This window comes from Pinus tabuliformis, chromosome 2_2, assembly GCF_031772625.1.
Source record: "Pinus tabuliformis cultivar Carrire ecotype Pingquan chromosome 2_2, CPIR1, whole genome shotgun sequence".
Taxonomy (NCBI): Eukaryota; Viridiplantae; Streptophyta; class Pinopsida; order Pinales; family Pinaceae; genus Pinus; species Pinus tabuliformis.
The window spans coordinates 452,253,395-452,276,628 of NC_142300.1; the positions used below are offsets into that span (position 1 = coordinate 452,253,395).

Here is a 23,234-nt window from a genome sequence, read left to right on the forward strand (position 1 = left end):
ATGTGAAGATCATTTCACACCTTTTCTCTAGCTTTTTGCACTTGTTGATGAAATCTAGCCAAAAAGCGGTCTTCCTCTAATGCAAGTAGGTGCACTAGGTGTTCCTCCATTACATCACGATCTTCCATCTCAATTACTGTGACAATCCTGAGGCTAGGCACTATGTATTCCATCGTAATCACTACTTCTTATCCATAAACTAGTCGAAATGGTGTTTTCCCAATCAATTTCTTACAAGTCGTCGTATATTCCCATATAACCTTCAGTATGCATACATCCTAATCATTCCTATTAACATTGTAGACCTTTCTTAGGGAATTCTCTAAGATCTTGCTTGGGGGTGATCTGGTGTACTCTTCTGATGGTACATATTCAAATCTTATGTTAAGGCTGCAATTGTTTTATTCGGGAAGTGTGAACCTATGTCACTCATCAAAATATTTGTGAATCCAAACCTTGACTAAATAAAATCTAATATAAACTACACAGTAGTGTCCGCGCTACAATCCTTCATAGGTTGTGCCTCAACCCATCTAGGTAAGTAGTTTGTTTCGGTGATAATATAATGTGCTCCCGTCTTCTTCCCTGGTGGCTGAATAGGTCGAACGAAGTCAATTTCCCATTTATAAAATGTTTGTAGCATGACTTGTGGATTTAATGGGAGTTCATCCTTTCGCCATGGCCTTCTGATTCTTTGACACACATTGAACACACTGCAGTACTCCTTAGAATCTTTATGTGTCATAAGCCACCATAATCCTTCTCGTAGGATCTCCTGCATAGTTTCCTTGCCTGCATAGTGTCCTTCAATGACACCACCATGCACTTCAACTAGAATATTGTGTCTCTCATATTCAGGCACATATCGATGTAGAACTTCATCCGACCCCATCTTATATAATTGTCCTTCAATCACGGAAAAATCTGTAGGTCAGACAACTAATTCCTTCTTTTATTGTGTCGTATATCCTTGAGGAGCTACGCTAGTAGATAGAATATGAATAATGTCTGTAAAATTCTCATCCACAACCCTGACAACAAATAGCTACACGTTAGGCAAACCTTCATCAATATTTGTGGGCTCTTCACCATTCTCGATCTAAGAGAGGTGATATGGTATAGCATTTAATCTCTCAGGCTTAACTATCACCTCAAAATCATACTCCTAGAAAAGGAGCAACCATCTACAGATTCCCCCCTCAACACAGCCTTATTTACCAGGTACTTCAAAGAATAATGGTCCATGTACATCTTAAAGTGCACACCAAGCAAATAATGCTTGAATTTTTATAGTGCATAAACCATGGCCAATCCTTCTTGCTCTTTGGTTGAATTGTTCTTCTCTACCTTAGATAGTTTTCGATTGGCGAAGGCAATTAGGTGATCAATATCTCCTGCCCCTAGTTGAGTTAAGATGACTCCCAACTCTATGCAAGATGCATCCACATGCACATGAAATTCCTTTTTCCAATCCAGAAATACTAGGATTGGTGTCATAACCATCTTTTCCTTTAGAGTATCCAAGCTCATCTAACAATCATTGTCCGAGAAAAATGTAGCATCCTTCTTTAACAACTTCTCCATGGGTGCAGTGATCTGCACGTATGCATTAATAAACTTCCTGTAGTACCTAGTATGATCCAAAGTCACGTGTAACTGTTTTATGTTCCTAGGAGGCTCCAAAGTGATAATTATAGAAAACTTAGTAGGATCTACTATCAATCCCTGCTTACAAACAACATGTCCCAAAAGTATTCCATAAGGTACACAAAAAATGCATTTCTTCAAGTTCAAGAAGATCTAATACTTTCTACAGATATCCAACATTAGGCACAAACTAGAGACATGCTTCTTGAATAACCCAAACACTATCCAATCATCGAAGTATACTTCCAAAATTTTATGAATGAATTCCTTGAACACTATGACTACCGCCCTTAAGAAGATCGCAAGAGAATTTTTTTAGTTTGAAAGGCATGATTGTATATTGGAATGGCCCCCATTCTATAGCGAAGGTAGTCTTGCTTCTATCCTCTGATGCAATATTAATTTGGTGTTATCCCGACAATCCATCTGTGAATGAATAAGATTCCTGTCCACCAACATTTTCTAGAAGTTAATCTAAAAATGGCGTAGGGAATGGATAATGTACACATCCATCATTTAACTTCCGCATATCCACACAAATCTTGATATCACCCTTCGTTTTCTTCTCCTTGACCACCATAAGACTAACCCATTCCAATTATTCTACAGGATCAATTATTCCTGCCACGAGCATCTTATCGAGTTCTTCTCTTACATTTTCCTTATATTTGGGATTCAATCGATATGGGCGCTTCTTAACCAGATTCACATTTGGTTTTAGATTGATCTTCGTCACACCCAAATCTTCTACTATCCCCTTCAAGTCAGAGAACTTAGTTGGAAATAAATCCTGATATTCATGTAATAATTCAACGACCTTATCCACTATGTCTTCATCCCAATAGTCTCCAATGTTCGCGAATTTCTGTTCTACTTCTGAGCTAATACTTACCTGTTTTGTGTGCACCAATTGTGAGATATCAGGGATCTCGGTATTAGGTCCAGTAACTCCACGTTGTCCCTCTGACTCAGGGATGTTAGTGTTTCGTCAATCCTCACTGCCTTCTTCCATAGTAACATTGTAACATTCCAAAGCATGTTGTAGCTGTGTACTCCAGTCAAGATATATCCAAGTGATAGGTTCTACAGGTGTTTGGAAGATTATTGCTTTAATCTCCTGAAGCACTTCATCAATGCATTGGAACCCATCTTCAAAACTGAATGTCAGCAAGAAACTTCCCTTCATTTCATCCCAATCAGTAGTCTCGTGTCACAGCTCTGTTTATAAATACTGGTTCCTTAGGATAACATCCAGGGTATGAATAAAGATGTGCACCCACTCTGGTTGAGTTACCTCACCCCACGCCTTAGTCCATCGAGCCAAATGTTCAAGTGGATCATCCTTTCCTATGTACTTTTCAGTGAGTCAGGTGTTTGTGTAGCCAAATATTAATCGCATCATTCCACGATATTCCTTCCATCCAGAAAAATTATCCATGTGTGTACCCCACCATCTTGCAGGCGTAGCTCTCAACCCTAGATCTAAGGCCTGGAACCAATGCTCCTCTGGTATGTCCCTTTCAAAATTGTCAAGAAACATATTGACACCATCCAAGCCATCATAATAATGCAACTTATGTACCTCAGTAGATATACAATGTATGACTTTGTAAGTTTATTACATCGCAACGTAGAGACCTCATGCAATCGATTCTACCAATTTTTTAACTCTTCAACCTGAATATGATTGGTAGGAGCTGTCCTTCTCCCAGTTGATCCTTCCATATGTGATGGGATTGATCCAATCTTCATTTTTTGTGGTTAGCTTATATATGTGCTCAGTGTCTTCATCTTCATAATAATCATAGTTCGGTTCTGTGTATCACACATCTTCTGCTGGATCCAATGGAACAATCACTTGAAAATCATTATTTTCAAATACCATACTTCGCTTCTTTAAATTAATGATTTTGTTCATGTCAAAGGACCAATCAATCCTGAGCAATTCTGGGTATGGATTACTATCATCTACTATCTCAATAAATTCAAAATCTTCCACTGCTCTTGCGCCTTCAATATCTACAGTTACTCCATGCAGGTGACCCATTGCAATTGTCTTTTGTTGATTTTCCATGTGTAGCTGAATTGGAAACCATTGTAACTTAGACTGTCACATACATTCCCAAGTTTCCTTTGCCAATACATTAGTATCAGAGCCCAAGTATAGGATTACCTAGTCCATTTCGAATCCCAAATCTATGTTGTCAATCACATCTCCCTACCATTTCTCTTCTTACTTTGGTTCACCTAATTGACTGTGGGTTGTTTTGGTAACGAATTATCCTCACTGGCACAGTTATATATCAGTTCTTGCAGTCCTTCAACTACCTTATAATCTCGTAGTAACTTCATATAGGTTTTCAAAAATTATTTTAACACCGTGGGATCTGAATCCTGCGTTACAGTAGCTTCTTCAGGTTTCTCCTTTTGTGGGACTAACGGTGTCTGATTTAGAGACGTAGAAGCACCTGGATCCATAAACCCTTTTCTTGCCTCCATGAACGTCTCTTTTTCTCTATGTAGATCAAATCCAACATTCTTCTCACCGATTTTCCGAAACCACAGATCTGATACTGGTTGTTTTCCTTCGACCTTGTCTTCACTAGTGGCTACACCACTTCGCGTGACTATGTTGATACGTGGATCATTGTCGAGTGGCTTGGATCTCATTATTTAAATATTCTGCATCAGCTATTGGTTCTTCTTCTCTTGTGGCTTCGCTATTAATATCGGACAATATTCTATAACATGATCAAATGGATGATAATACTGATAAGAAGGGTGCGTTGGTTTCCTAAAGTCACGCACAAAGTGTCCTAGTTATCCGTAGTTGTAACAAATAATCTAGCCTCGACCTCTTCCAGCTCCTTATCCTCGTCCTCTTCCCCGTCCTTGGAATCCTCCGTGAGCTGCAGGTAAGCCTTGATCATTCTGCACGTAGTTTTCAGCCTGCATTCTATACAACGGAGTCTTGTCCATCATTCATTCGTAGCTTTGACAATTCCTTTCATCATGACCAACCAATTTACAAAAGTTACAAAAGAGTTGCTTTGGAGATTGTATAAACTTCTGTAATAGAGAATAATTATCTGTCGAATGTTGTCCTGACACTTGGCAGATGCTACACCAGGCACCTGCACCAGTGCTTGATCCAATGGAAGATTCTATCTTAAGTGGTTTAGGACCTCCCGCAACTATATAATCCTAGAATACAGGGCACTAATCTTTATGATGACCTTCAGCCTTGTACTTCTTGCACCAAACTTCCGAATGTGTTTCTGATTTAACCTCATTTCCCTTCTTCAAATCTTGCAACTCCATATGTAGGCTTGCTAACTACGACTGGATTTGTTGAACTTCTATATTCATGTCTTGGATTGGTGAAGCTTATAGATTCATTGCAATTTCCAACGCTTCAGCTTGAGACCCAGTCTTCTGTTGAGATAATGACAATCTTAAGTGAGGTAATAACGAAGCTATGTACCAGTCCCTATGTTGTTCATCTGAAATCTGAAGATTAGCTTTGCTCAGTAAGTACTTTAGTTGATGATCTATATCCCATGCAGACTCATCAACCCTCTTCTTGATCTCCTTGATTTTGGTCACACACTATGCTTGCTACTTGGGCTTCCTAAATTTTGCATTTAGTGCATCCTTCATGTTAGCTAATGAAGCAGCTGGATGAGTCATATTGTATCATATGTACTAGGTAAGTGATCTATCTTGTAGTGTTGTAACCCATTATGCTTTCTTCATGTCATCATCATTGATTTGTTGTGCTTTCCACACAGCTTCTGTGATGAACCAAAAATAATCAGATCCCCTAATCCCTGTGATCCAGGGATCTTTTGCTGATAGATGTATTAAAGAATCACATGTAGAAATTGCAACTCAACCATAGAAATCTAATGTGCACATGAGAGAAGAATAAGAAACACATAAAACATGAGAAGAAGACAACAAGACTTGATAACAGATTTCATCCAACTTGGACTACGTCTCCAGGGCCTACTCGATCAATGAGGAGGCCTTCATTCATTAAATGGCATGAAAAAAGAAGAATACAATCATTAGTTACACAAAAGGAGTCTTATACCTCCATTCTGGAAAATGGCTGTAAAATGCAGAACTCAAATGGAGAAATGGATGGCACCATTGTGTTCATGGCATTGAGAAGGGCTGAAACCATATAAAATTTGTCAAGTTGTGACAAAATGCACTTTCGCCCCTCCTGCAAGCTTCTGCCTCGAACTGCGTGCAAATTCCTCTCCCCCTGCAATTTTCCATGTTCATCGTGTTTTATAACACAAGGACCCTTAAAGTGGGGAGTCTGTTAGTTTATAATAGAAGTCGTTCAATCGAAAGGATCAGAGGGAGCGATGATTCTGACCGTTCGACCTTTCGTTGCAACAAAACCCTGAAATAGCCCTTTTTCATTTAAAACCATAATACATGGAAACATTGAAAATCCAGACCGCAAAGCTTAAAATCCGGACTTCAATTTTCATGAAATCGGGTCTATAAACCATCGTATCTGGTCCTTTATCGCAAGTCGCATATCGCGCTATCAATGGCCCTTTATATCGGGGATCTGTCGATCACCCAATCGCCGATCACCCTGATCAAATCCTGACCGTTGATCTGCGCACCCAATCCAACGGTCTAGGTGAAATCGCACATCGGCCCATCGCTTTATCTCATGTCACTATCGCAACAGCCCCGGGGGTCTTCCCTTTGGTTATGCCAACTGCTGATACACCGATCCACTGATCGCTAATATCGCACCTCGGGTATTGCATCAACAGGGTCTATGCCTTCTGCTCCTCCGATCGCCGATATTGCAATCGCTAATCGCAGTGCCTGGGGTCCCAATATCGCATGCGGGCCTATCTCCGATGTGATAAGTCAGAGATCGCAGTCGGGGGTTCCTCGGCCCTTGCATTAAGTCCTCCGCTTAACTCTTCCGATGCTATTTTCCTTTAGAAGGCTTTAAGACCATTCTTGGAAGAAATGCCTCCTTTTTCAAAGGAACAAAGGAAAATTCTTTTTGCAATAACTTCATCATCTGAAGTCCATTTTAGCCCATTCAAGTTGCAGTAGATTCAAAATGAAAATATCTACGCAATGGGACTATTTGCAGGAGCATCCTTGGACTTTAATTTTCCTCTATTTCCTACAGTCAACCCAGAACTTTGACTGCTTCTATCTCCTTCATTCGGACTCGGATTGGAATGTCGTTTGCACTGTTGGAACCAGGGCGAAAAGCACTCCGATCTAATGTCAAGATAATTTCCTTTCTGCCGCTTTGGATTTTGAGCTTTCACCATGCCACTATGTTTGAAGATCCACCTGGATCAATCCTCCCCATTGAGGAGATTTTGGACCACCAAAAGCTTTATCAGTCAACTGGCAAGTGAGGGAATTGTTCCCTCACTCTTTCCTTCTCTAGCCATTTTTCCTTGCTGGGGTGCATCCCCTTGAAACCAAATCGAAGGTATTCCAAATCTCCCCGTCGTGAAGTCTTGGTTCTTCTGTCAAGGATGATGTTGTCAGGTAACTCATCGAGATAATTTGGTGCAAAATCATAAACTGTAGGAACTATGTCCACCTCCTCAGTGTCCATAATCAATGGTGGCTCATACAGCTTTAAGTTATCCACATTCACTACGGAGTACATCTGCATATATATCGGCAAATAGAGATGAAAGGCATTGTTAAAATCTTCTCAAAAATGGTGAATCGACCATGCCGAATTGGTCGCAACTTCTTCCCTTCTCCTGTCCTTGCTAATATGGAACCACACTTTGTCACCCACTTGAAATTGATGGCTGACTCGGTGTTTGTCATGTCGAGCCTTGTAATGGGCTTGAATTTTCTCCAACTGCTCCTGTACTACTTGGTGAATCAACTGGATCCGCTTAATGAACTACTGCGCTTTGTCCCTGTCATTATGTCCACTGGAGTCATCTTCCCTTCCAAAGACCATATCAAAAGGGTCCCTTAGCAGGTAACCAAAACATGTCTCAAATGGTGAATGTTGTGTATATGAGTGCACTACTCGGTTGTAGGAATGTTGCACATATGGAAGATGCTCATCCCACAATTTAGGATGTTTCCCATAATAGCCTCGCAACAAATGTACCACAGTGCGATTGACAACCTCTGTCTGTCCGTCAGTCTGTGGATGAAATGTCGTGCTTCTTTTCAACTTGGTATCCATCATCTTCCACAAGCTGGTCCAAAACTCTCCGAGAAATCGAGAGTCCTGATCTGACATAATCGATGTGGGCAACCCAAAATGGACCCAAACATGCTGAAAGAAAAGATAAGCAGTCTGCTCTGCAGTAATCTTCTTTTTACAAGGCATTAAAATACACATCTTACTAAAACGGTCAATGACGACATACAAATAGTCGTGACTCTTTCTAGACAAAGGAAAACCTCCTACAAAGTCCATCGACACACTTTCCCATGGATGACTTGGAATAGGGAGTGGTGTGTAGAGCCCAAGTTTTCTATTAGAGGGCTTTGAAACAGAACACATCACACAACCCTTTACATAGCGAGTCACAATGTTCTTCATATGAGGCCAAAAACAAAATATTTGTACATGACATAAAGTATTTTCGACACCAAAGTGACCAGACACAAGAGAGGTGTGGGCCTCTCAAATTACATGTAGTCATTCCCCTGTGGGAATGCACAATTTTCCAAGGTGATACAACAGTTTCCCCTGCAAGTGATAGTTGTCCACCTATGAACCATGGGTTAGTTTTGCATAAAGCTCCTTAAAGTCATCATCGTTAGCATATTGTTCAACATAACTCTCGAAAGATAACGAAGCATTATGCAAAATAATAGAAGCAGAAATAGGAGGGCGAGATAGCATATTGGCCACTTTGTTGCTAGTGCCCTTCTTATACTTTATTACCAGATGAAACTGTTGAAGAAAACCCATCCACCTGAAATGAAGAGATTGTTGTAACTTGGTTTGTGACTGAAGGTACTGCAAGGGCTGATGATCTATATGGATGATGGTCTCCTTGCCGATCAAGTAGTGTTTCCACTTTTTAACACTCTGCACCAAGGCATAAAGCTCCTTGTCATAAGTGCGATAGTTTATCACAGCCTGAGAGAACTTCTCAGAATGGTAACATATCGGCTTCTTTTGTTGCATCAGTACAACTCCCATGGCATATCCGCTAGCATTTGTTTCGATCTCGAATGACTATTGGAGATCTGGTAAGGCTAAGATTGGTGCGGTGCTGATATTTTCCTTCAATGTTTCGAAGGACTTCTGCTATTTTCCTCCCCATTGAAAGACCTGTTTCGCACTTTTCAATGTGTGCAAAGGTGATGCGATAATAGAGAAATGGGAAATAAATCTCCTCCAATACTGGACTGCACCTAAAAATTTGCGGACCTTGGTTACACTAGTAGGCTTTACAATTGCTTCAACTTTAGGATGATCAATTTTTAATTGACCATGACCAACAATATGACCTAGGTAAACCAAAGAGGTTTTCCTGAACTCACACTTTGACAATTTTACATAGAGTTTTTCTTTTTTCAATACATAAAGCACTTTCTTCACATGACACACATGTTCATTCCAACTTTTACTAAAGACAAGGATATCATCTAGATATACAAGAAAAAATTCATCAATGAAAGGCCTAAAGTGATCATTCATGACCCTCATGAAAGTGGTTGGAGCATTGCAAAGTCCGAATGGAATCACCATCCATTCGAACAGCCCCTGTTTGGTCTTGAAGGCAGTTTTTCACACATCCTGCTCTGCAATTCGGACCTGGTGATAACCACTATGCAAATCCAATTTTGTGAAATAGATAGCATTCTTTAACTGATCTAATAAGTCATCAATGCGTGGAAGAGGGTAGCGATTTTTCACCATGATTTTGTTTAGTGCTCGGTAATCCATGCACATCCTCCATTTGCCATCTTTCTTTGGCACTAAGACAATCGGTGAGCCACATGGAGAAGTGCTTAGCCTGATGACCCCTTGGTCCAGTAATTCCTGCACCTATTTCTTGATTTCCTTCATATCCAAGGTCAACATCCTATACATGCCAATATTTGGTAAAGGAGCATCATGTTGCAAATGGATCTCATGTTGGATTTCCCTCTTCGGAGTTGATCGCTTCGGTTCTTGAAGCATCTCATCATAGTTAGAAATTAATTCACATAATTAAGTTTTATGTTCTTGATCACAACCCTGGAAAGCATCGGCTAATCTGCATCTTTTCCCCTTACAACCATAAGCATGCAACCCTTACTGGAATTCACCAACCTCTTCATTTGTCCTGCACTTACAAGGCTAACATTGATTTTAGTTTGATGAGCCCTTACAATATATTCTACCCCATGTTTTGTGATTTGGTATTTGTTTTCATGATAGAAGAAGATTGTTTTTTCTATCATATAGATATGGACTCCCTAACATCATGCCACAGATATCCAATGGTATCACATCAAGTTCTACTTCATCCACTAGCTTAGAAGCAATCACAAATTTTACTTTACACTGCTTAGTTACATTCAATTTTGCTTGAAGCCGATAAGGTTTTGGGTGTGGTTTTGTTTTTAAGCCGAGTTTCTTTAGTAAGGATTCTGCAATTAAGTTTTCTTGGGATCCAGTATCAAATAGAGTTTCCACTTTAGTATGATTTACAACAAATCTAATATGAAATAGCTCAATTCTCTTTCGTTCATTAGGAAGGGACTCATTTACTAAACTAGTGCCTTCATGCGATTTAGAATTATCATGAGGTGTAAGAGTACCTTTTGTTCTTGTTGCGGTGATCAATGATTCATCTCCTGAATTGGATCCAAGGTCTTGCTACGCAGTTGCCACTATCTTCTGCTTTCCTTTTCCCCCATACTTCTTTGGTCTCTTTTCCGGGTGCTGTTTCCAACAGTGATCATCGTCATGACCTTCCTTTTTGCAGTGATTCCAATAAGGCCTTTCTCCTTCTTCTTTCTTGGTTGATGTCGTCTTCTTCTCCTTTCCTTTCCATTTCTCTTTAGGTTTGCCATTGGGAGATTTGAACGGTGATTTCTTGGAATGATAATCTCTTTCATTTTTGCCCCTATTCTCAATATGAATTGCCTTATGCTGGCAGAGTCAATAGTAGTTGGTTCAAACAACAATAATGAATGCCTAATGTAACTATGTAATGATCCAATGTACTTAGTTACTACTTCAGGCGTATCAAGTGCAATACCCAAATTGAGTGCTTTCTTTCTAAACTCCTTTGTAAAACTTTGAACATCCTGATCTTTGCCTTGCCTTAAATATTGCCAATTCATTAATGTTTTTTCCTTGGAACCCAAGGGATAAAATTGGTCCTTTAACGCAGAAATAAAATCAAGCCATGAGGAAAAAATGTCAATCACATTCTTACTGCTTTGTAATTTTCTCTCCCACCAGATGAGAGTGGTGCTGCTCAGCCATAGAGATGCCAACAGAATCTTTGCCTCATCCTCCACGATCTGTTGAATCCTGTAGTAGATCTCAATCTGCCTAATCCAATTATCAAGATTTTCTGCATTGCTTTCACCATTAAACATGGGAAGATCAAATTTGACATCTAATTTAAAGAAAGGTTTCTTAGATGCATCCCTTGAATTTCTATGATTATGGTGGTGAGAGGAAGAAGAACTTTCACTCGTGGAAGGAGAAGGAGGGGGTTTCTTCTCCACCATTTCCATGCACTGAACCTTGTTCTTCTGGTTTTCTCTCTTCTACTTTCTCCAACCTTGAAAGCAACTGACCGACATTCTCTGCCATTGAATAGAAGGTCTTGCGGAAATTGCGCTCCTCTTCAAGATGAGCCTCTTCGTCTGCCATGTTTTTCCTTCAATGCACATGCCCCACTTAGGGATCAAAAGGCTCTAGTTCCCCTTCGCCTCTTCGGAGCCTATTTCTTGTTAGCATACAAACATGCAATTCACATCTAAAAAGACCTGCTTTGATACCACTTGATTCAGGGATCTTTTGCTTATAGATGTATTAAAGAATCACATGTAGAAATTGTAGCTCAACCATAGAAATCTAATGTGCACATGAGAGAAGAAGAAGAAACACATAAAACATGAGAAGAAGACAACAAGACTTGATAGCAGAGTTAATCCAACTTGGACTACGTCTCCGGGCCCTGCTCGATCAATGGGGAGGCCTTCATTCATTAAATGGCATGAAAAAAGAAGAGTACAATCATTAGTTACACAAAAGGAGTCTTATACCTCCATTCTGGAAAATGGCTATAAAATGCAGAACTCAGATGGAGAAATGGATGGCACCATTGCGTTCGTGGCATTGAGAAGGGCTGAAAGCATATAAGATTGATCAAGTTTTGACAAAATGCACTTTCGCTCCTCCTGCAAGCTTCTACCTCGAACTACGTGCAAATTCCTCTCCCCTTGAATTTTTCCATGTTCATTGTGTTTTATAACACAAGGACCCTTAAAGCGGGGAGTTTGTTGGTTTATAATAGAATTCTTACAAATGAAAGGATCAACAGGCACAATGAATCTGACCATCTGACCTTTCGTTGCAACAAAACCCCAAAATAGCCCTTTTTTGTTTACAACCATAATACAGGGAAACATTGATAATCCCTACCGCAAAGCTTAAAAGCTAGACTTCAATTTTCATGAAATCAGGTCTATAAACCATCGGGTCCATCCCTTTATCACAAGTTTCATATCACGCTATCAATGGACCTTTATATCAGGGATTCTTTGATCACCCGATCGCCGATCACCCTGATCAGATCCTGATCGTTGATCTGCGCACCCGATCCAACGATCTAGGTGCAATCGCACATAGGCCCATCGCTTTATCTCATGTTGCTATTACAACAGCCCTGGGGGTCTTCCCTTTGGTTATGCCGATTGCCGATACGCCGATATCGCACCTTGCGTATCGCATCGGCGGGGTCTATGCCTTATGCGCCTCCGATCACCGATATTGCAATCACTAATCGCAGTGCCTGGGGTCACAATATCGCATGCGGGCCTATCTTTGATGTGATAAGTCAGAGATCGTAGTTAGAGGTTCCTCTGCCCTTACCTTAAGCCCTCCGCTTAACTCTTCCAATGCGATTTTCCTTTAGAAGGCTTTAAGCCCATTTTTAGAAGAAATGCCTCCTTTTTCAAAGGAACAAAGGCAACTTCTTTTTGCGATAACTTCATCATCTGAAGTCCATTTTAGCCCATTCAAATTGTAGTAGATTTAGAATGAAAATATCTACACAATGGGACTATTTGCAAGAGCATCCTTGGAATTAAATTTTCCTCTGTTTCCTGTAGTCAACCTAGAACTTTGACTGCTTCTATCTCCTTCATTCAGACTCAGATTGGAATGCTATTTTCACTGTTGGAATCAGGGTGACGAGCACTTCAATTTGATTTCAAGATAATTTCCTTTCCTTTCTGCCCCTTTGGATTTTTAGCTTTTCCCATTCCACTATGTCTGAAGATCCACCTGGATCACCCTGACCCCTGAATACAAAAATTTTCACTCTATTCGCCATACTCAACAACGGAGGTGGAGGTGGAGGTGGAGTTCTAGGTGTATGAGGTGGAGGTGGAGTGGATGGATGTGGAATTCCAGAAGTACCCCAATCTACTGACTATGCCCTACCTTTGGGTGTACTAGGGCTACTTCTTTCTTCCTCACTTTCAGACTCTCTCGATAAGGGATTGCATTCAATCCCAATGAATTTTTCTAGATCTACTCTGAATTTCTTCCCACTTCGTGTATATCTAGTCTGACCTCTCTTAAATATTAAGGTAAATGAATAACCCATTTTTTTCACAAAATCATTTTATTCCAGGTTTTTAGTGATTTCAGGTACTTACCTCTCAGACCTTTGAGAATCGGCGTTCAGCTTTGCTATAAGACAACAATGTATCGATTGTAAATGTAGTAATGAAGCCACCCAAGATAATATAAATCTAGTAATCAACATCCCTTGCAACCTTATAATCATATCCTTCAAGATGTTTGATTAATTCTAGAGTCCACACAGTAGGATCATCATGCTTCCAAGTAGGTTCGCTATCTGCTAATTTGGAATTCCACTCAATTAATTCGTAAGGGAATGTTGAAAAGAAAACTTCGTGTACTTTTTTGTAGAGATACCTCTGTAACCACCTTTCTTTTGAAAAGCGCGGATTTCGATTCTCCTGAGCTGCAAACTCGTGCAACTTCTAATCTATCCACTTCTCGATTTATTTCTTAGTTGGTATCCACTTACACCACATCACACATCCCTTGGATAGATCCTGATCTTAGCAATGGAACCATTTGTTGGCTTGAGGGGGCTTAGACCCAGGTTCAGAGTTAGCTGCACTAACCAACAAAACCCTACAATATCGGCACTTTTGAAAACAACCCACTTAGCGCAGGCTACAGTCTCACCTGAGGCACTATTGGGGATGTTAGAACCACATTTTTGCATCCAGAAAGCTAAGTGATGCGGGGTTAAGGAATTTCTTCAGTTTCAGACCTAATTTGACCTTCGCGAACCCTTATCCTTGAAATCCCAAAAATTAAAGTAATTCCCAATTAAACAGAGTTATGAGCTTCACCTAAGAGTCTAATCATGCATAAAATAATAGATAACAGTAGATCAAAATCTTCGCAGAGAAACTAAGACAATAATACAAATAAATTGCATTCAATTGAGTGTAAATACATAAAACACATAAATATCCAGTTCAGACACATATTTGCTTCAGATATTCTTTTATTATTCCAGATCTCCAATACATATATGTTCAGACCCTGCACACACAACTGCAGGGGCCTGCACACTCATCTGCAGACTTACCAAGGTCTCTGCGCACATAGCTGCAGGAGCCTTCCCCTTCGCCTAATTACAAAAATATCTTATGCTTATAGACTCAAAACATATCAAATCTAACTGAGTGATTTTCTTAGACTTTCTAAGACGCCCCTTTATACACTTTTCAATATTACAATACCACGTCTGCAAACCATGTGCGAAGCTGAAAATATACAAAAACTAAGGGGCTTTGACCTTCCTAAAACCCCTTGACTCCTAGTGACCTATGCTACTCACATTCCGCTGCTCAAAATGTAGAGACTTTATAATACCTTATAAAAATTGGATCCATGGGACCCCGTCCCAACAGTCTCACACAGATATATTTCCCTGGTCAGGAATCTAGTCTATGGCACCGTGTGTGCTGAATTTCTTCATAGTTCTTAAGTTTTGAGATATTCCTTGTACTTGTATATGCATGGGTAAATTATGAATACCTACCTATTTAAGAGGGAATGTTGAAGAATGTTCAGACTTCATATTTATATTTGAGTCAAAGAATGAATTTTTTTTTTTAATTACTATTACAATGACTTATTAAATCATGGGTTTCATGCTTGGGTCATCATTTTATAGGTAAAAGTCCCCATTGTGGACTTTTAGGTTCTATACTGAGTTATTATCCATTTAATATGACCCTTCTTGGGCTTTTGTATCATGTAAAAAGAATTATTATTGAGTCAAAATGTATTTTTTCACCTCCACACCAAGTTGGCCCTAACTTGATGAAGTCGGCCTAAAAGAGGACAATCTGACCCAAAGAAGAGACTATATATACAAGAGAAGTTCGATCTATTTGGACATAAACTCAACAAGTTATATACACATCAAGGAAGTGCATAACAAATCTTAAGTTCTAGAGGAAGAAGGAAGAAGTTAAAGTCAAATTTTATGGGCTATCCTTCTCTCTATTTTATGCAAAGTTACTGGGATATTTCTTGGATCGAAGTTTTGCTACTTGGAGGGTTGAGATTCTAAAAGTGGTGAGTCGAATATTTTGTTGCTGGAAGGTCAAAATTTTGGATTTGTTTGGTCGAAGTAATGTTGCTACAAGGTCAAAGATCTAGATTGAAGTTGTTGGAATGAAGGGCTAACTTTGTGGTTGGAGGAGGTCTGTGTCTAGTTGAAGAGTATTGGATTATCTTGTATTAGCTAATGAAGGAAGAAGTTTGACCGGGTTTTCCCCTAGATAGGAGTTTTTCCCTGGTAAAGTACCTACATCGTGTATCTCTTGTTCTTGTGATATTCACACACACATAATTTGGTAATTTATTGATGAAAGATAATATAATAAATATATAAAAGAAGCCAACATAATTCATAAATAATTATCAAGAAAGACAAAACAAACCATAATTCTACTAGCATTGATTTCTGAACATCTGATAGGTACCTCTTCCTAAATAGTCTCTTGAACTCATTCCAAGTGAACTCCTCTTCGTGAATGCCTATGACATTCTTTTCATCTTCCCAGCAAAAGTTTGCTTTACCTTTAAGACTGAACATAACTATTTTTGCCTTCATGTTCACTCATTAATCATGCAAATTGAAGAACTTATTAATCCCAAGAAACCATGCTTCGACATCCTATGACTTCTTCATTTCCCCATCAAATGTAAGTGTCTTTTATTTCTTGAACTCATCCGACAAATATCCCCTATCACTCCTCCTGTGAGGATGATAATGATGATGCTCATTAGAGGAAATTTCAGCCTAAAAGTTCCCATGAAATTTTCATATGATTTCCATGTCATAATACGTAAGCCAATCAAAATCCTTTAAATTTAAAAAGAGGTACATGTAAATATTTTGGGGGGAAAATAAGAAAAACTACTTTTTTTAATTGTATTTTTCGCTTATATCCTTATAAGTGTACTCAAGTTTCAAGTGTAGACACTTGTTGGATGCAGAATTAAATTCCACATCCAACGAGCACCCATTATGCATACTTTTGAGAAGACCCACGTTGATAAAAAAAATGAAGATACATGTTAAAGGGTGTTCAACATGCTTTTTTAATGTATCTTCAATTTTTACCAATGTGAGTCTTCTCAAAAGTATGCATAATGGGTACTCGTTGGATGTGGAATTTAATTTTGGATTCAACGAGTGTCTACACTTGAAATTTGAGTAAACCTATAAGGAGATAAGTAAAAAATACAATTAGAAAAAGTAGTTTTTTTCTTTTCCCTCCAAACTTTATAAGTATTATTTTATTATTTTTCCTTAGGAGGCCACTTTTAGGCTGAAATTTCCTCTAATGCATGATACTTGTCATAACCAAAACTAGAATAGAACATGTGTCCATCACCTCTCCTATCTAGAATGTCCAAAAACTTTTCATCTCTAATCGTGTCATCTCTATCTAACTTGTACCCACTATGAGATCTACTACCATATGCACCATTCGTCGTATCCTCCTATCCATGGTTGGTCTGAAGTGGTCCCTAGCTTTGTAATTCTAACAAACTCTGAAGAATTACTACATTGACTTCTGTGTGTTTCTCTTGTGCACACATGATTATGTCATTATCTTCTTTGCAACTCCTTATTTCTTCCTTCAATATTATCAATGTGTCTATTATGTTAGAAGAGTGCCAACATAATTCTACTCATCTGATCCATAGGGAGAGTCTCGTGAATTGTAGTCTACCATCTTGCTAGTCATATTTGTTCTCTTCTTTCTGCAAGGTATATTATGTCAGCTAAACCAAATCATAAACACACTAGCGTACCTTAGTATAGTTCAAGGAGGATATCTCATCTATAAGGCTGACCATATTAGAAATATACATAGATAAACATAATCAAGTCAACATATAATCATCATTTCAACCATTATCCAGTTATCAATGCATGACTATACTGACCACATACCATAACTTGATGCACAAAAACCATCACCAATTCAATGTATGTGTAACAACATATAAACACTGACATGTAAAACCAGTGCATAACTGACCTATACTCATGATAAACACATCCAACATCAACCCCATCAACTTTCACATGGTGACACCACTTAAACTATGACCACCACCATGCATACAAAACAAGTACATAGACCACAAGCATAAGGAAAACATATGCAACCGACATGTATGCATGACCAACACACTACCCATCTAGTCCAAGGGTTCAACCATGCTATTATACCACTCAGTAACACCCTCCTCACACATTTACCCAAGCTAATCATTCCACCAAGGTAAACATGTGATGAAGAGTTATCATGCTTTGATTCAAATCCCAAGCATAGTTAAGGAAGTGGAACCGATATGAGAAGACCAATATGACCTTCCTCACATGCTACAAAACCTCTAGGAGCTAACCAACCCTTCCAAGTGACCAACCCCTGAGGAAACTTACCTTTTTTTGAACTAGAGCCCTAGTTTCTCCCTTTACAAGCCCTTTAAACGGCTGAGAGCCTCAAGTCGCTCCCATTAGCTTACTTGAGTGCGACTGTAGCCATTTTCCGCCAGTTCTATCCCAGAAACTACGCAATTTAAGGATATTTTCTAGGGATAGGACCCAGTCGCTACCCATAACTCCATGTAACTTCCAGAACTGATAAAAGACATGAATATAATGATTTTGATAAGAAAATTGATTAAGGTCTTGACTGAGCCCATACTAACCATGACAGGAATTTCGTTAAACATGTCACAAATATGCAATCTACAGGTCATAACAACATATTTGAGCATAGGGGTCTTATACTTATCTAAGAATCACTAAGAAACATTGATGCCTTATCACAACAGCTGGATTATCACCTATTAGGTCATATATTCATTTTACATTCATTTATTAATCAAAACATGATGAGATCCAAACATCATCACTATCATAAAACTTACTCATAACCAACATATAACCAATAGAAATAACAAGTATATGACAACCATAAAAACCACATATGAACCAGTACATTTACACATAAAATACCAAGGAGAAGGAGCTCTTATATATTAATGAATGCATAGGTTGACTAGGTATGGGACTTCCAAATCAGCCATCCCTAGATTGGGCTAAACCAAATCTCTCTTTTAACCGATCACCCCATGCCATATTCCAAGCATGAATGTGGTATATCATGAAACAAATCCAACAAAACCGAACCAGGGCTTCGAGAGGCCAAACCACCTCAATCCTCAACCAATGGTTCCACCTCATGGTCGGAAATCACTAACCATAATGAGATTGGTCTCCACCCAATTTTTCCTGGGCTCTACAGCGTTTGTTCCAACCAAAGCTTCCAGGACTAGTAACTCAACCCACAATTGTTTCTCGGATCTAGAGTGTTTGTCTAATGAAGGCTCCAATACTAGTAACTCAACCCACTAAGGTCATTAGAGCATTTTTCCAACCAAGGCTCCAGGATTAGTAACTCAACCCAAGTTGTTAGAGGGATTTCAGAGTGTTTTTCCAACCAAGGCTCCATGGACTAATAACTCAACCCACAACCAAAGGAATATGAGAACCAACCAGAAAACAAAAGTAAAATCCACAACACCATGGTTATCTAGGAAATGGAAAGGCTAGGGAAAAGAATTTTCAATCGAGGAAATCCTCCATGTCAATGTGATGAGTGCTAGTATTGCAGCAAGAATGATGCAACTCCTGGGCTACTAGCTTTACTTTATCAACCCGGGGTTCGTAAAAACTTGGAGGTGACAGTGTTGTATACACAAGTAAAAGAGATGGTTCTGCCTATTTTCATTGTTCAGCTAGCGAGAGACCACTGGGGTTTTCAAGCTAGACTTCTATGGAGTCAAAAGAATATTTATTTCTTGATGGAAGAAAGGTAAATCTACTCTAAAATAGAGCTACTCTACTGCAATAATGGAGAAGACTGAAATTCAATGCTAAATCACACCATTTCCTAATTAACTGCTAAGAAACTATGCTTTGCAAAAATGCTAAATTATCATGAACCAAATGCTACTATCTAAGTATAGAAGAAAGAAGCATCAAACATCACTAATGTGCAAGTAAAGAGATTGAAATAAATTTGTTTTTGTCTTTTCATGCAAAATCAAGTATGCAAACTAATTTATTCTAGTGATATGGCAGGTGAATTAAGGATGTTTGAGGATGGCTGGAAGGGTTAGGAGATGGTTGGATGGTGTGGGAGACCCTTGGGAGGCTTTTGGTGACTTCCTATAGGTTTTCCCTCAATTCGGCCTCAAAACAGGCCATTTCAGGAAAACCTACAGGATGTACTAGAAACCTATAGGATTCCTTGTAAACCTATAGGATACAACCGAGAGAAAAATGTAAGGTGTTAGAGGTGATGGAAGGCTTAGGAAAGGTGTTTGATGAGTGGAATGGAGTGGGAGAAGGTCTAGGATCACTCAGAAGTCAACAACAAAGATAGGAGATGGTTGGGTTCACTCAATGTGCTTGGAAGAATTTTTATGAAAAATGATGAAAACTAGTGAAGGTGATGGTGAAAACAAGGGATGGCTATGGTGGATGGAGTGTAAGCTGGTTACTGGCTATGAAGTCTTTGTCTCCCCCTGAAGCACCTACTTTGCATAAAACATGTATATTTTCCAAAAAGCTATGTAAACAAGAAACATTCTCATAAACTAGAAAAGCAAAATTAATGAACTAACTGCCTACATTATGCATGAGGAATGTTGTTGAAAGGAATGAAAGCATGGATGGTATCTACTGAAAAAATGAAGATGAAAAATATGACAATGGAGTCCTACTTTGCAAAACTGCCCAAATACTAATTTAAAGACAACAAACTCCAAAGCTTATAAGAGAAATAGAAATCTGTGTTTTTGGGGCTGCATAAGGGTCCCTTCCTCAAGTCATGATCCCAGAGGGAGGAAGTGAAGCTGAGACCCCTGATGAAAACATTGTGGTACTCCTTTTATTCCTGCTAACCTGCTACTGAGGTAAGGCACAAATGGAAGAAACTAATAAACAACCAATCCAATCTACACTACTTTGCAATGGAAATGCATCTAAAAGCAAATTAACAATGAAGCTATGAAACTAAACTAAACATACATATAAAAGAAATAGGAGCCTTGGCTGCTAGGGTTGGGCCCTAACCCAAGAGCTTTAGCCCTCTGAGTTAACTCAGTGTTGGCTCAAAACAAAACTCATTCTTATTACCAAAACATAAAATTACATCAATAACACTTCCACAAGTCTAGAACTCGAAAATATCTTAGCGTTTTACAACAAAAATTTGAATCCTAATGAGGCTCTAGGCCTCTCTGCTTATACAACTGAAGTCCCCAATGACTTCCTTAAAATCAGGGAGGCTTGGCTCATGAACTCGAGATAAACTAGCTCTTTGTCTCTCACTTGCTCGGTTGCCTTCTAATCCTCATGGCTTGGTTGCTTGCACTCCATGCTGGTGTGATGGATGGAGGAATATTCGAATGAGGGGTAAGAAAATGAGGAGGATTTACCTCCTACAATCCCTCTCCCTTGTCCTATTCGAGTTTTAACCTTAGTATTTAAAAAAATTCCTTGATTTTCTCCTTCAATCCTACATTCAATGCATATTATTCCACTAGGAATAATGTCCAACTCTAACTCATCTCATAAACAAAATATAATCAAAAACATGTAATAAGTTGTGAGAAAAGTTGGGTTGGCTAAGCTAGGAGGTGAATTAAGGCCCATATAATTACCCAATGATGAGGCTCATCATCAACCCCCTACTAAAAGTGCTGCTCATCCTCTGAGCAACTCAATCAATATCCATATCCTTCATAGCTCTAGTGGCATCCCTAACATCCCATGCCTCTGTTGTGGTTTCCTCTTCTTGTTCATAGAAGCCTGATTTCCTTTCTACCTCCTCCCACTACCTCTTTTCTGCTTCTTCCTTCCTTCCTTCTAGCATTCCTAAGAGTAGTGGTGGACTGAGTTTTAGGCCAATCCAATTGACTTTCAGCCTTTGCATAGATTGCTTGTACATGGGTGTCCTGTTTAGTGCTTCTCTCAATATTTGAGGAGAGTGGTACTCTTTTATCTTTAAGCTGTATGGCAATGTGTTCCATCTCCCCCTAACATCCTGAACATGTCCTCAAAATGTGAAATTTCTTGCTCTTGGGCAGCAAGATATCTAGGTGCAAGCTGAGGATCATTTGCAATCAAATTATGGGTACTGATGAGGGCCATGGGATCTAACTGTTCAGCTCTGATCATAAGAGGTTCAGTTTTCTCTCTTGCCAATATCTTCTTCATCTCTGCAGCCTTTGATTCCTCATGGTTCATCCATGATGCCAAAACCATCAACTTTAAATCTCCTAGCTTGGCATTAGGGTCCCATACATTCATGTCTATTAAGGCCATGTTGTGAAAATAAAACTCAGACATCTTGGCCCTATCTTCTAGTGTGTTATGATCACAAAGATCAATGAACTGCCTGTAGTCTTGAAATGGCATGGTGCCTCTCTGTGCTAGGGTCTTGATCTGGAGCTACAGCCACTATTCCTTGAGGTCTAGGGCATAAGATTTAGCTAGAATCCTATAGTACATTGCTTCCAAAGAGAGACTGGCCATACATGCCAATTGATTCTCTCTTTCTTGCAGTTGTCCTCTCAACCATGCATTTTCTCTCTCTAGTTGATTCTTCATTATGGCCTCTCTGTCTCTCAAGCTACTTAGCTCTCTACCCATCTCCTTGAGCTTCTCCTCCATGTGCCCAATGTCTTCCACCCCTTGGATTTGATGATATACATCTACAGGTGAGTTCTGGCTCTCTCCTTCTCAAGCTCGAAGAACAGTGAAATAGAAAAAAATTTAGGTATGACCCTGCCTCCTTCAATAAACCTGTAGTAGGAGTCAAGGTTAGGTTGGGGGCTAGGTTCTTTTGACTCTGGGTCCTCTTCTTTAGTTTCTTGTTGTTTTTGTACCTCCTTTTCCAATTTTTGTGTCTCCTATAGGTTCAACAGAGTATCCTGTAGGACTGCTTCCACTTCTTGTAGATTCTATTGTGTATCCTGTAGGATTGCTTTTCCCTTGGAGGAGGTTGATCTAGTCATAGGCCTTCTCACATTGGTGATATAAGACTTAGGGGAAGAAATTTTCTCCTTTTGTTTAGTTGAGTCTTCAATCACAATGGGAATTTTGGTTGGTGTTTGGGGTTTCCCCTACCTTATTCTTGTGCTTTTCCTTGTCCTGAAATATACGAGGGTCTGCCTCTATCTTTTGCCTTTTTGCTTGATGGGGGTGCTAAGAGTAGTGAGGGCAGTAGCTGCCTCTCTCTCAGTGGGTTCTGGAGACACCCTAGGTGACTCCTCCTTGTTTTCTGCCCCCTCTTTTCCATTTCTTTCTTCACCCGTGTCTTTCCTTTTTTCTTCCTCTTGTAGATCCTCATCATCTTTATTAGTTTCCTCCTTAACATCCTCCTCTATTTCTTCATCATCCTCCTTCTCTTTCTCCTCTTATTCTTCATCTTCCTCATTTTCTTCTGTTTCATCTTCTTCTTCATCGATCTCATCTTATTTTCCTTATGTTTCTTCTTCTTCCTGCTCTACTTATTCTTCCTCTGCTTTAGTCTCTTCCTCTTCCTCTTCACTTACAGTAGGACTAACATCATATGTGAGAGCCCTAATATCTTCCTTTACCTGCATGTCTCTGAAAACTGATTACTGTATAGGAATTATGAGCTTTTGGAGGGAATCTTCTATAAGGATTCTAAATAACTCATGGTGAGCTAACTGTTGGGAATTT

At 39.3% G+C, this 23,234-nt stretch overlaps 1 protein-coding gene across 1 annotated transcript; it reads right to left on the reverse strand.

Moving 5' to 3' along the window:
• Positions 1–481: 481 nt before the first annotated feature.
• LOC149193204 (uncharacterized) lies at positions 482–892 on the reverse strand. The gene has a single exon (XM_089407249.1). The coding sequence runs from the start codon at positions 890–892 to the stop codon at positions 482–484; it is 411 nt and encodes a 136-aa protein (XP_089263375.1).
• Between the last annotated feature and the right edge of the window lie 22,342 nt (positions 893–23,234).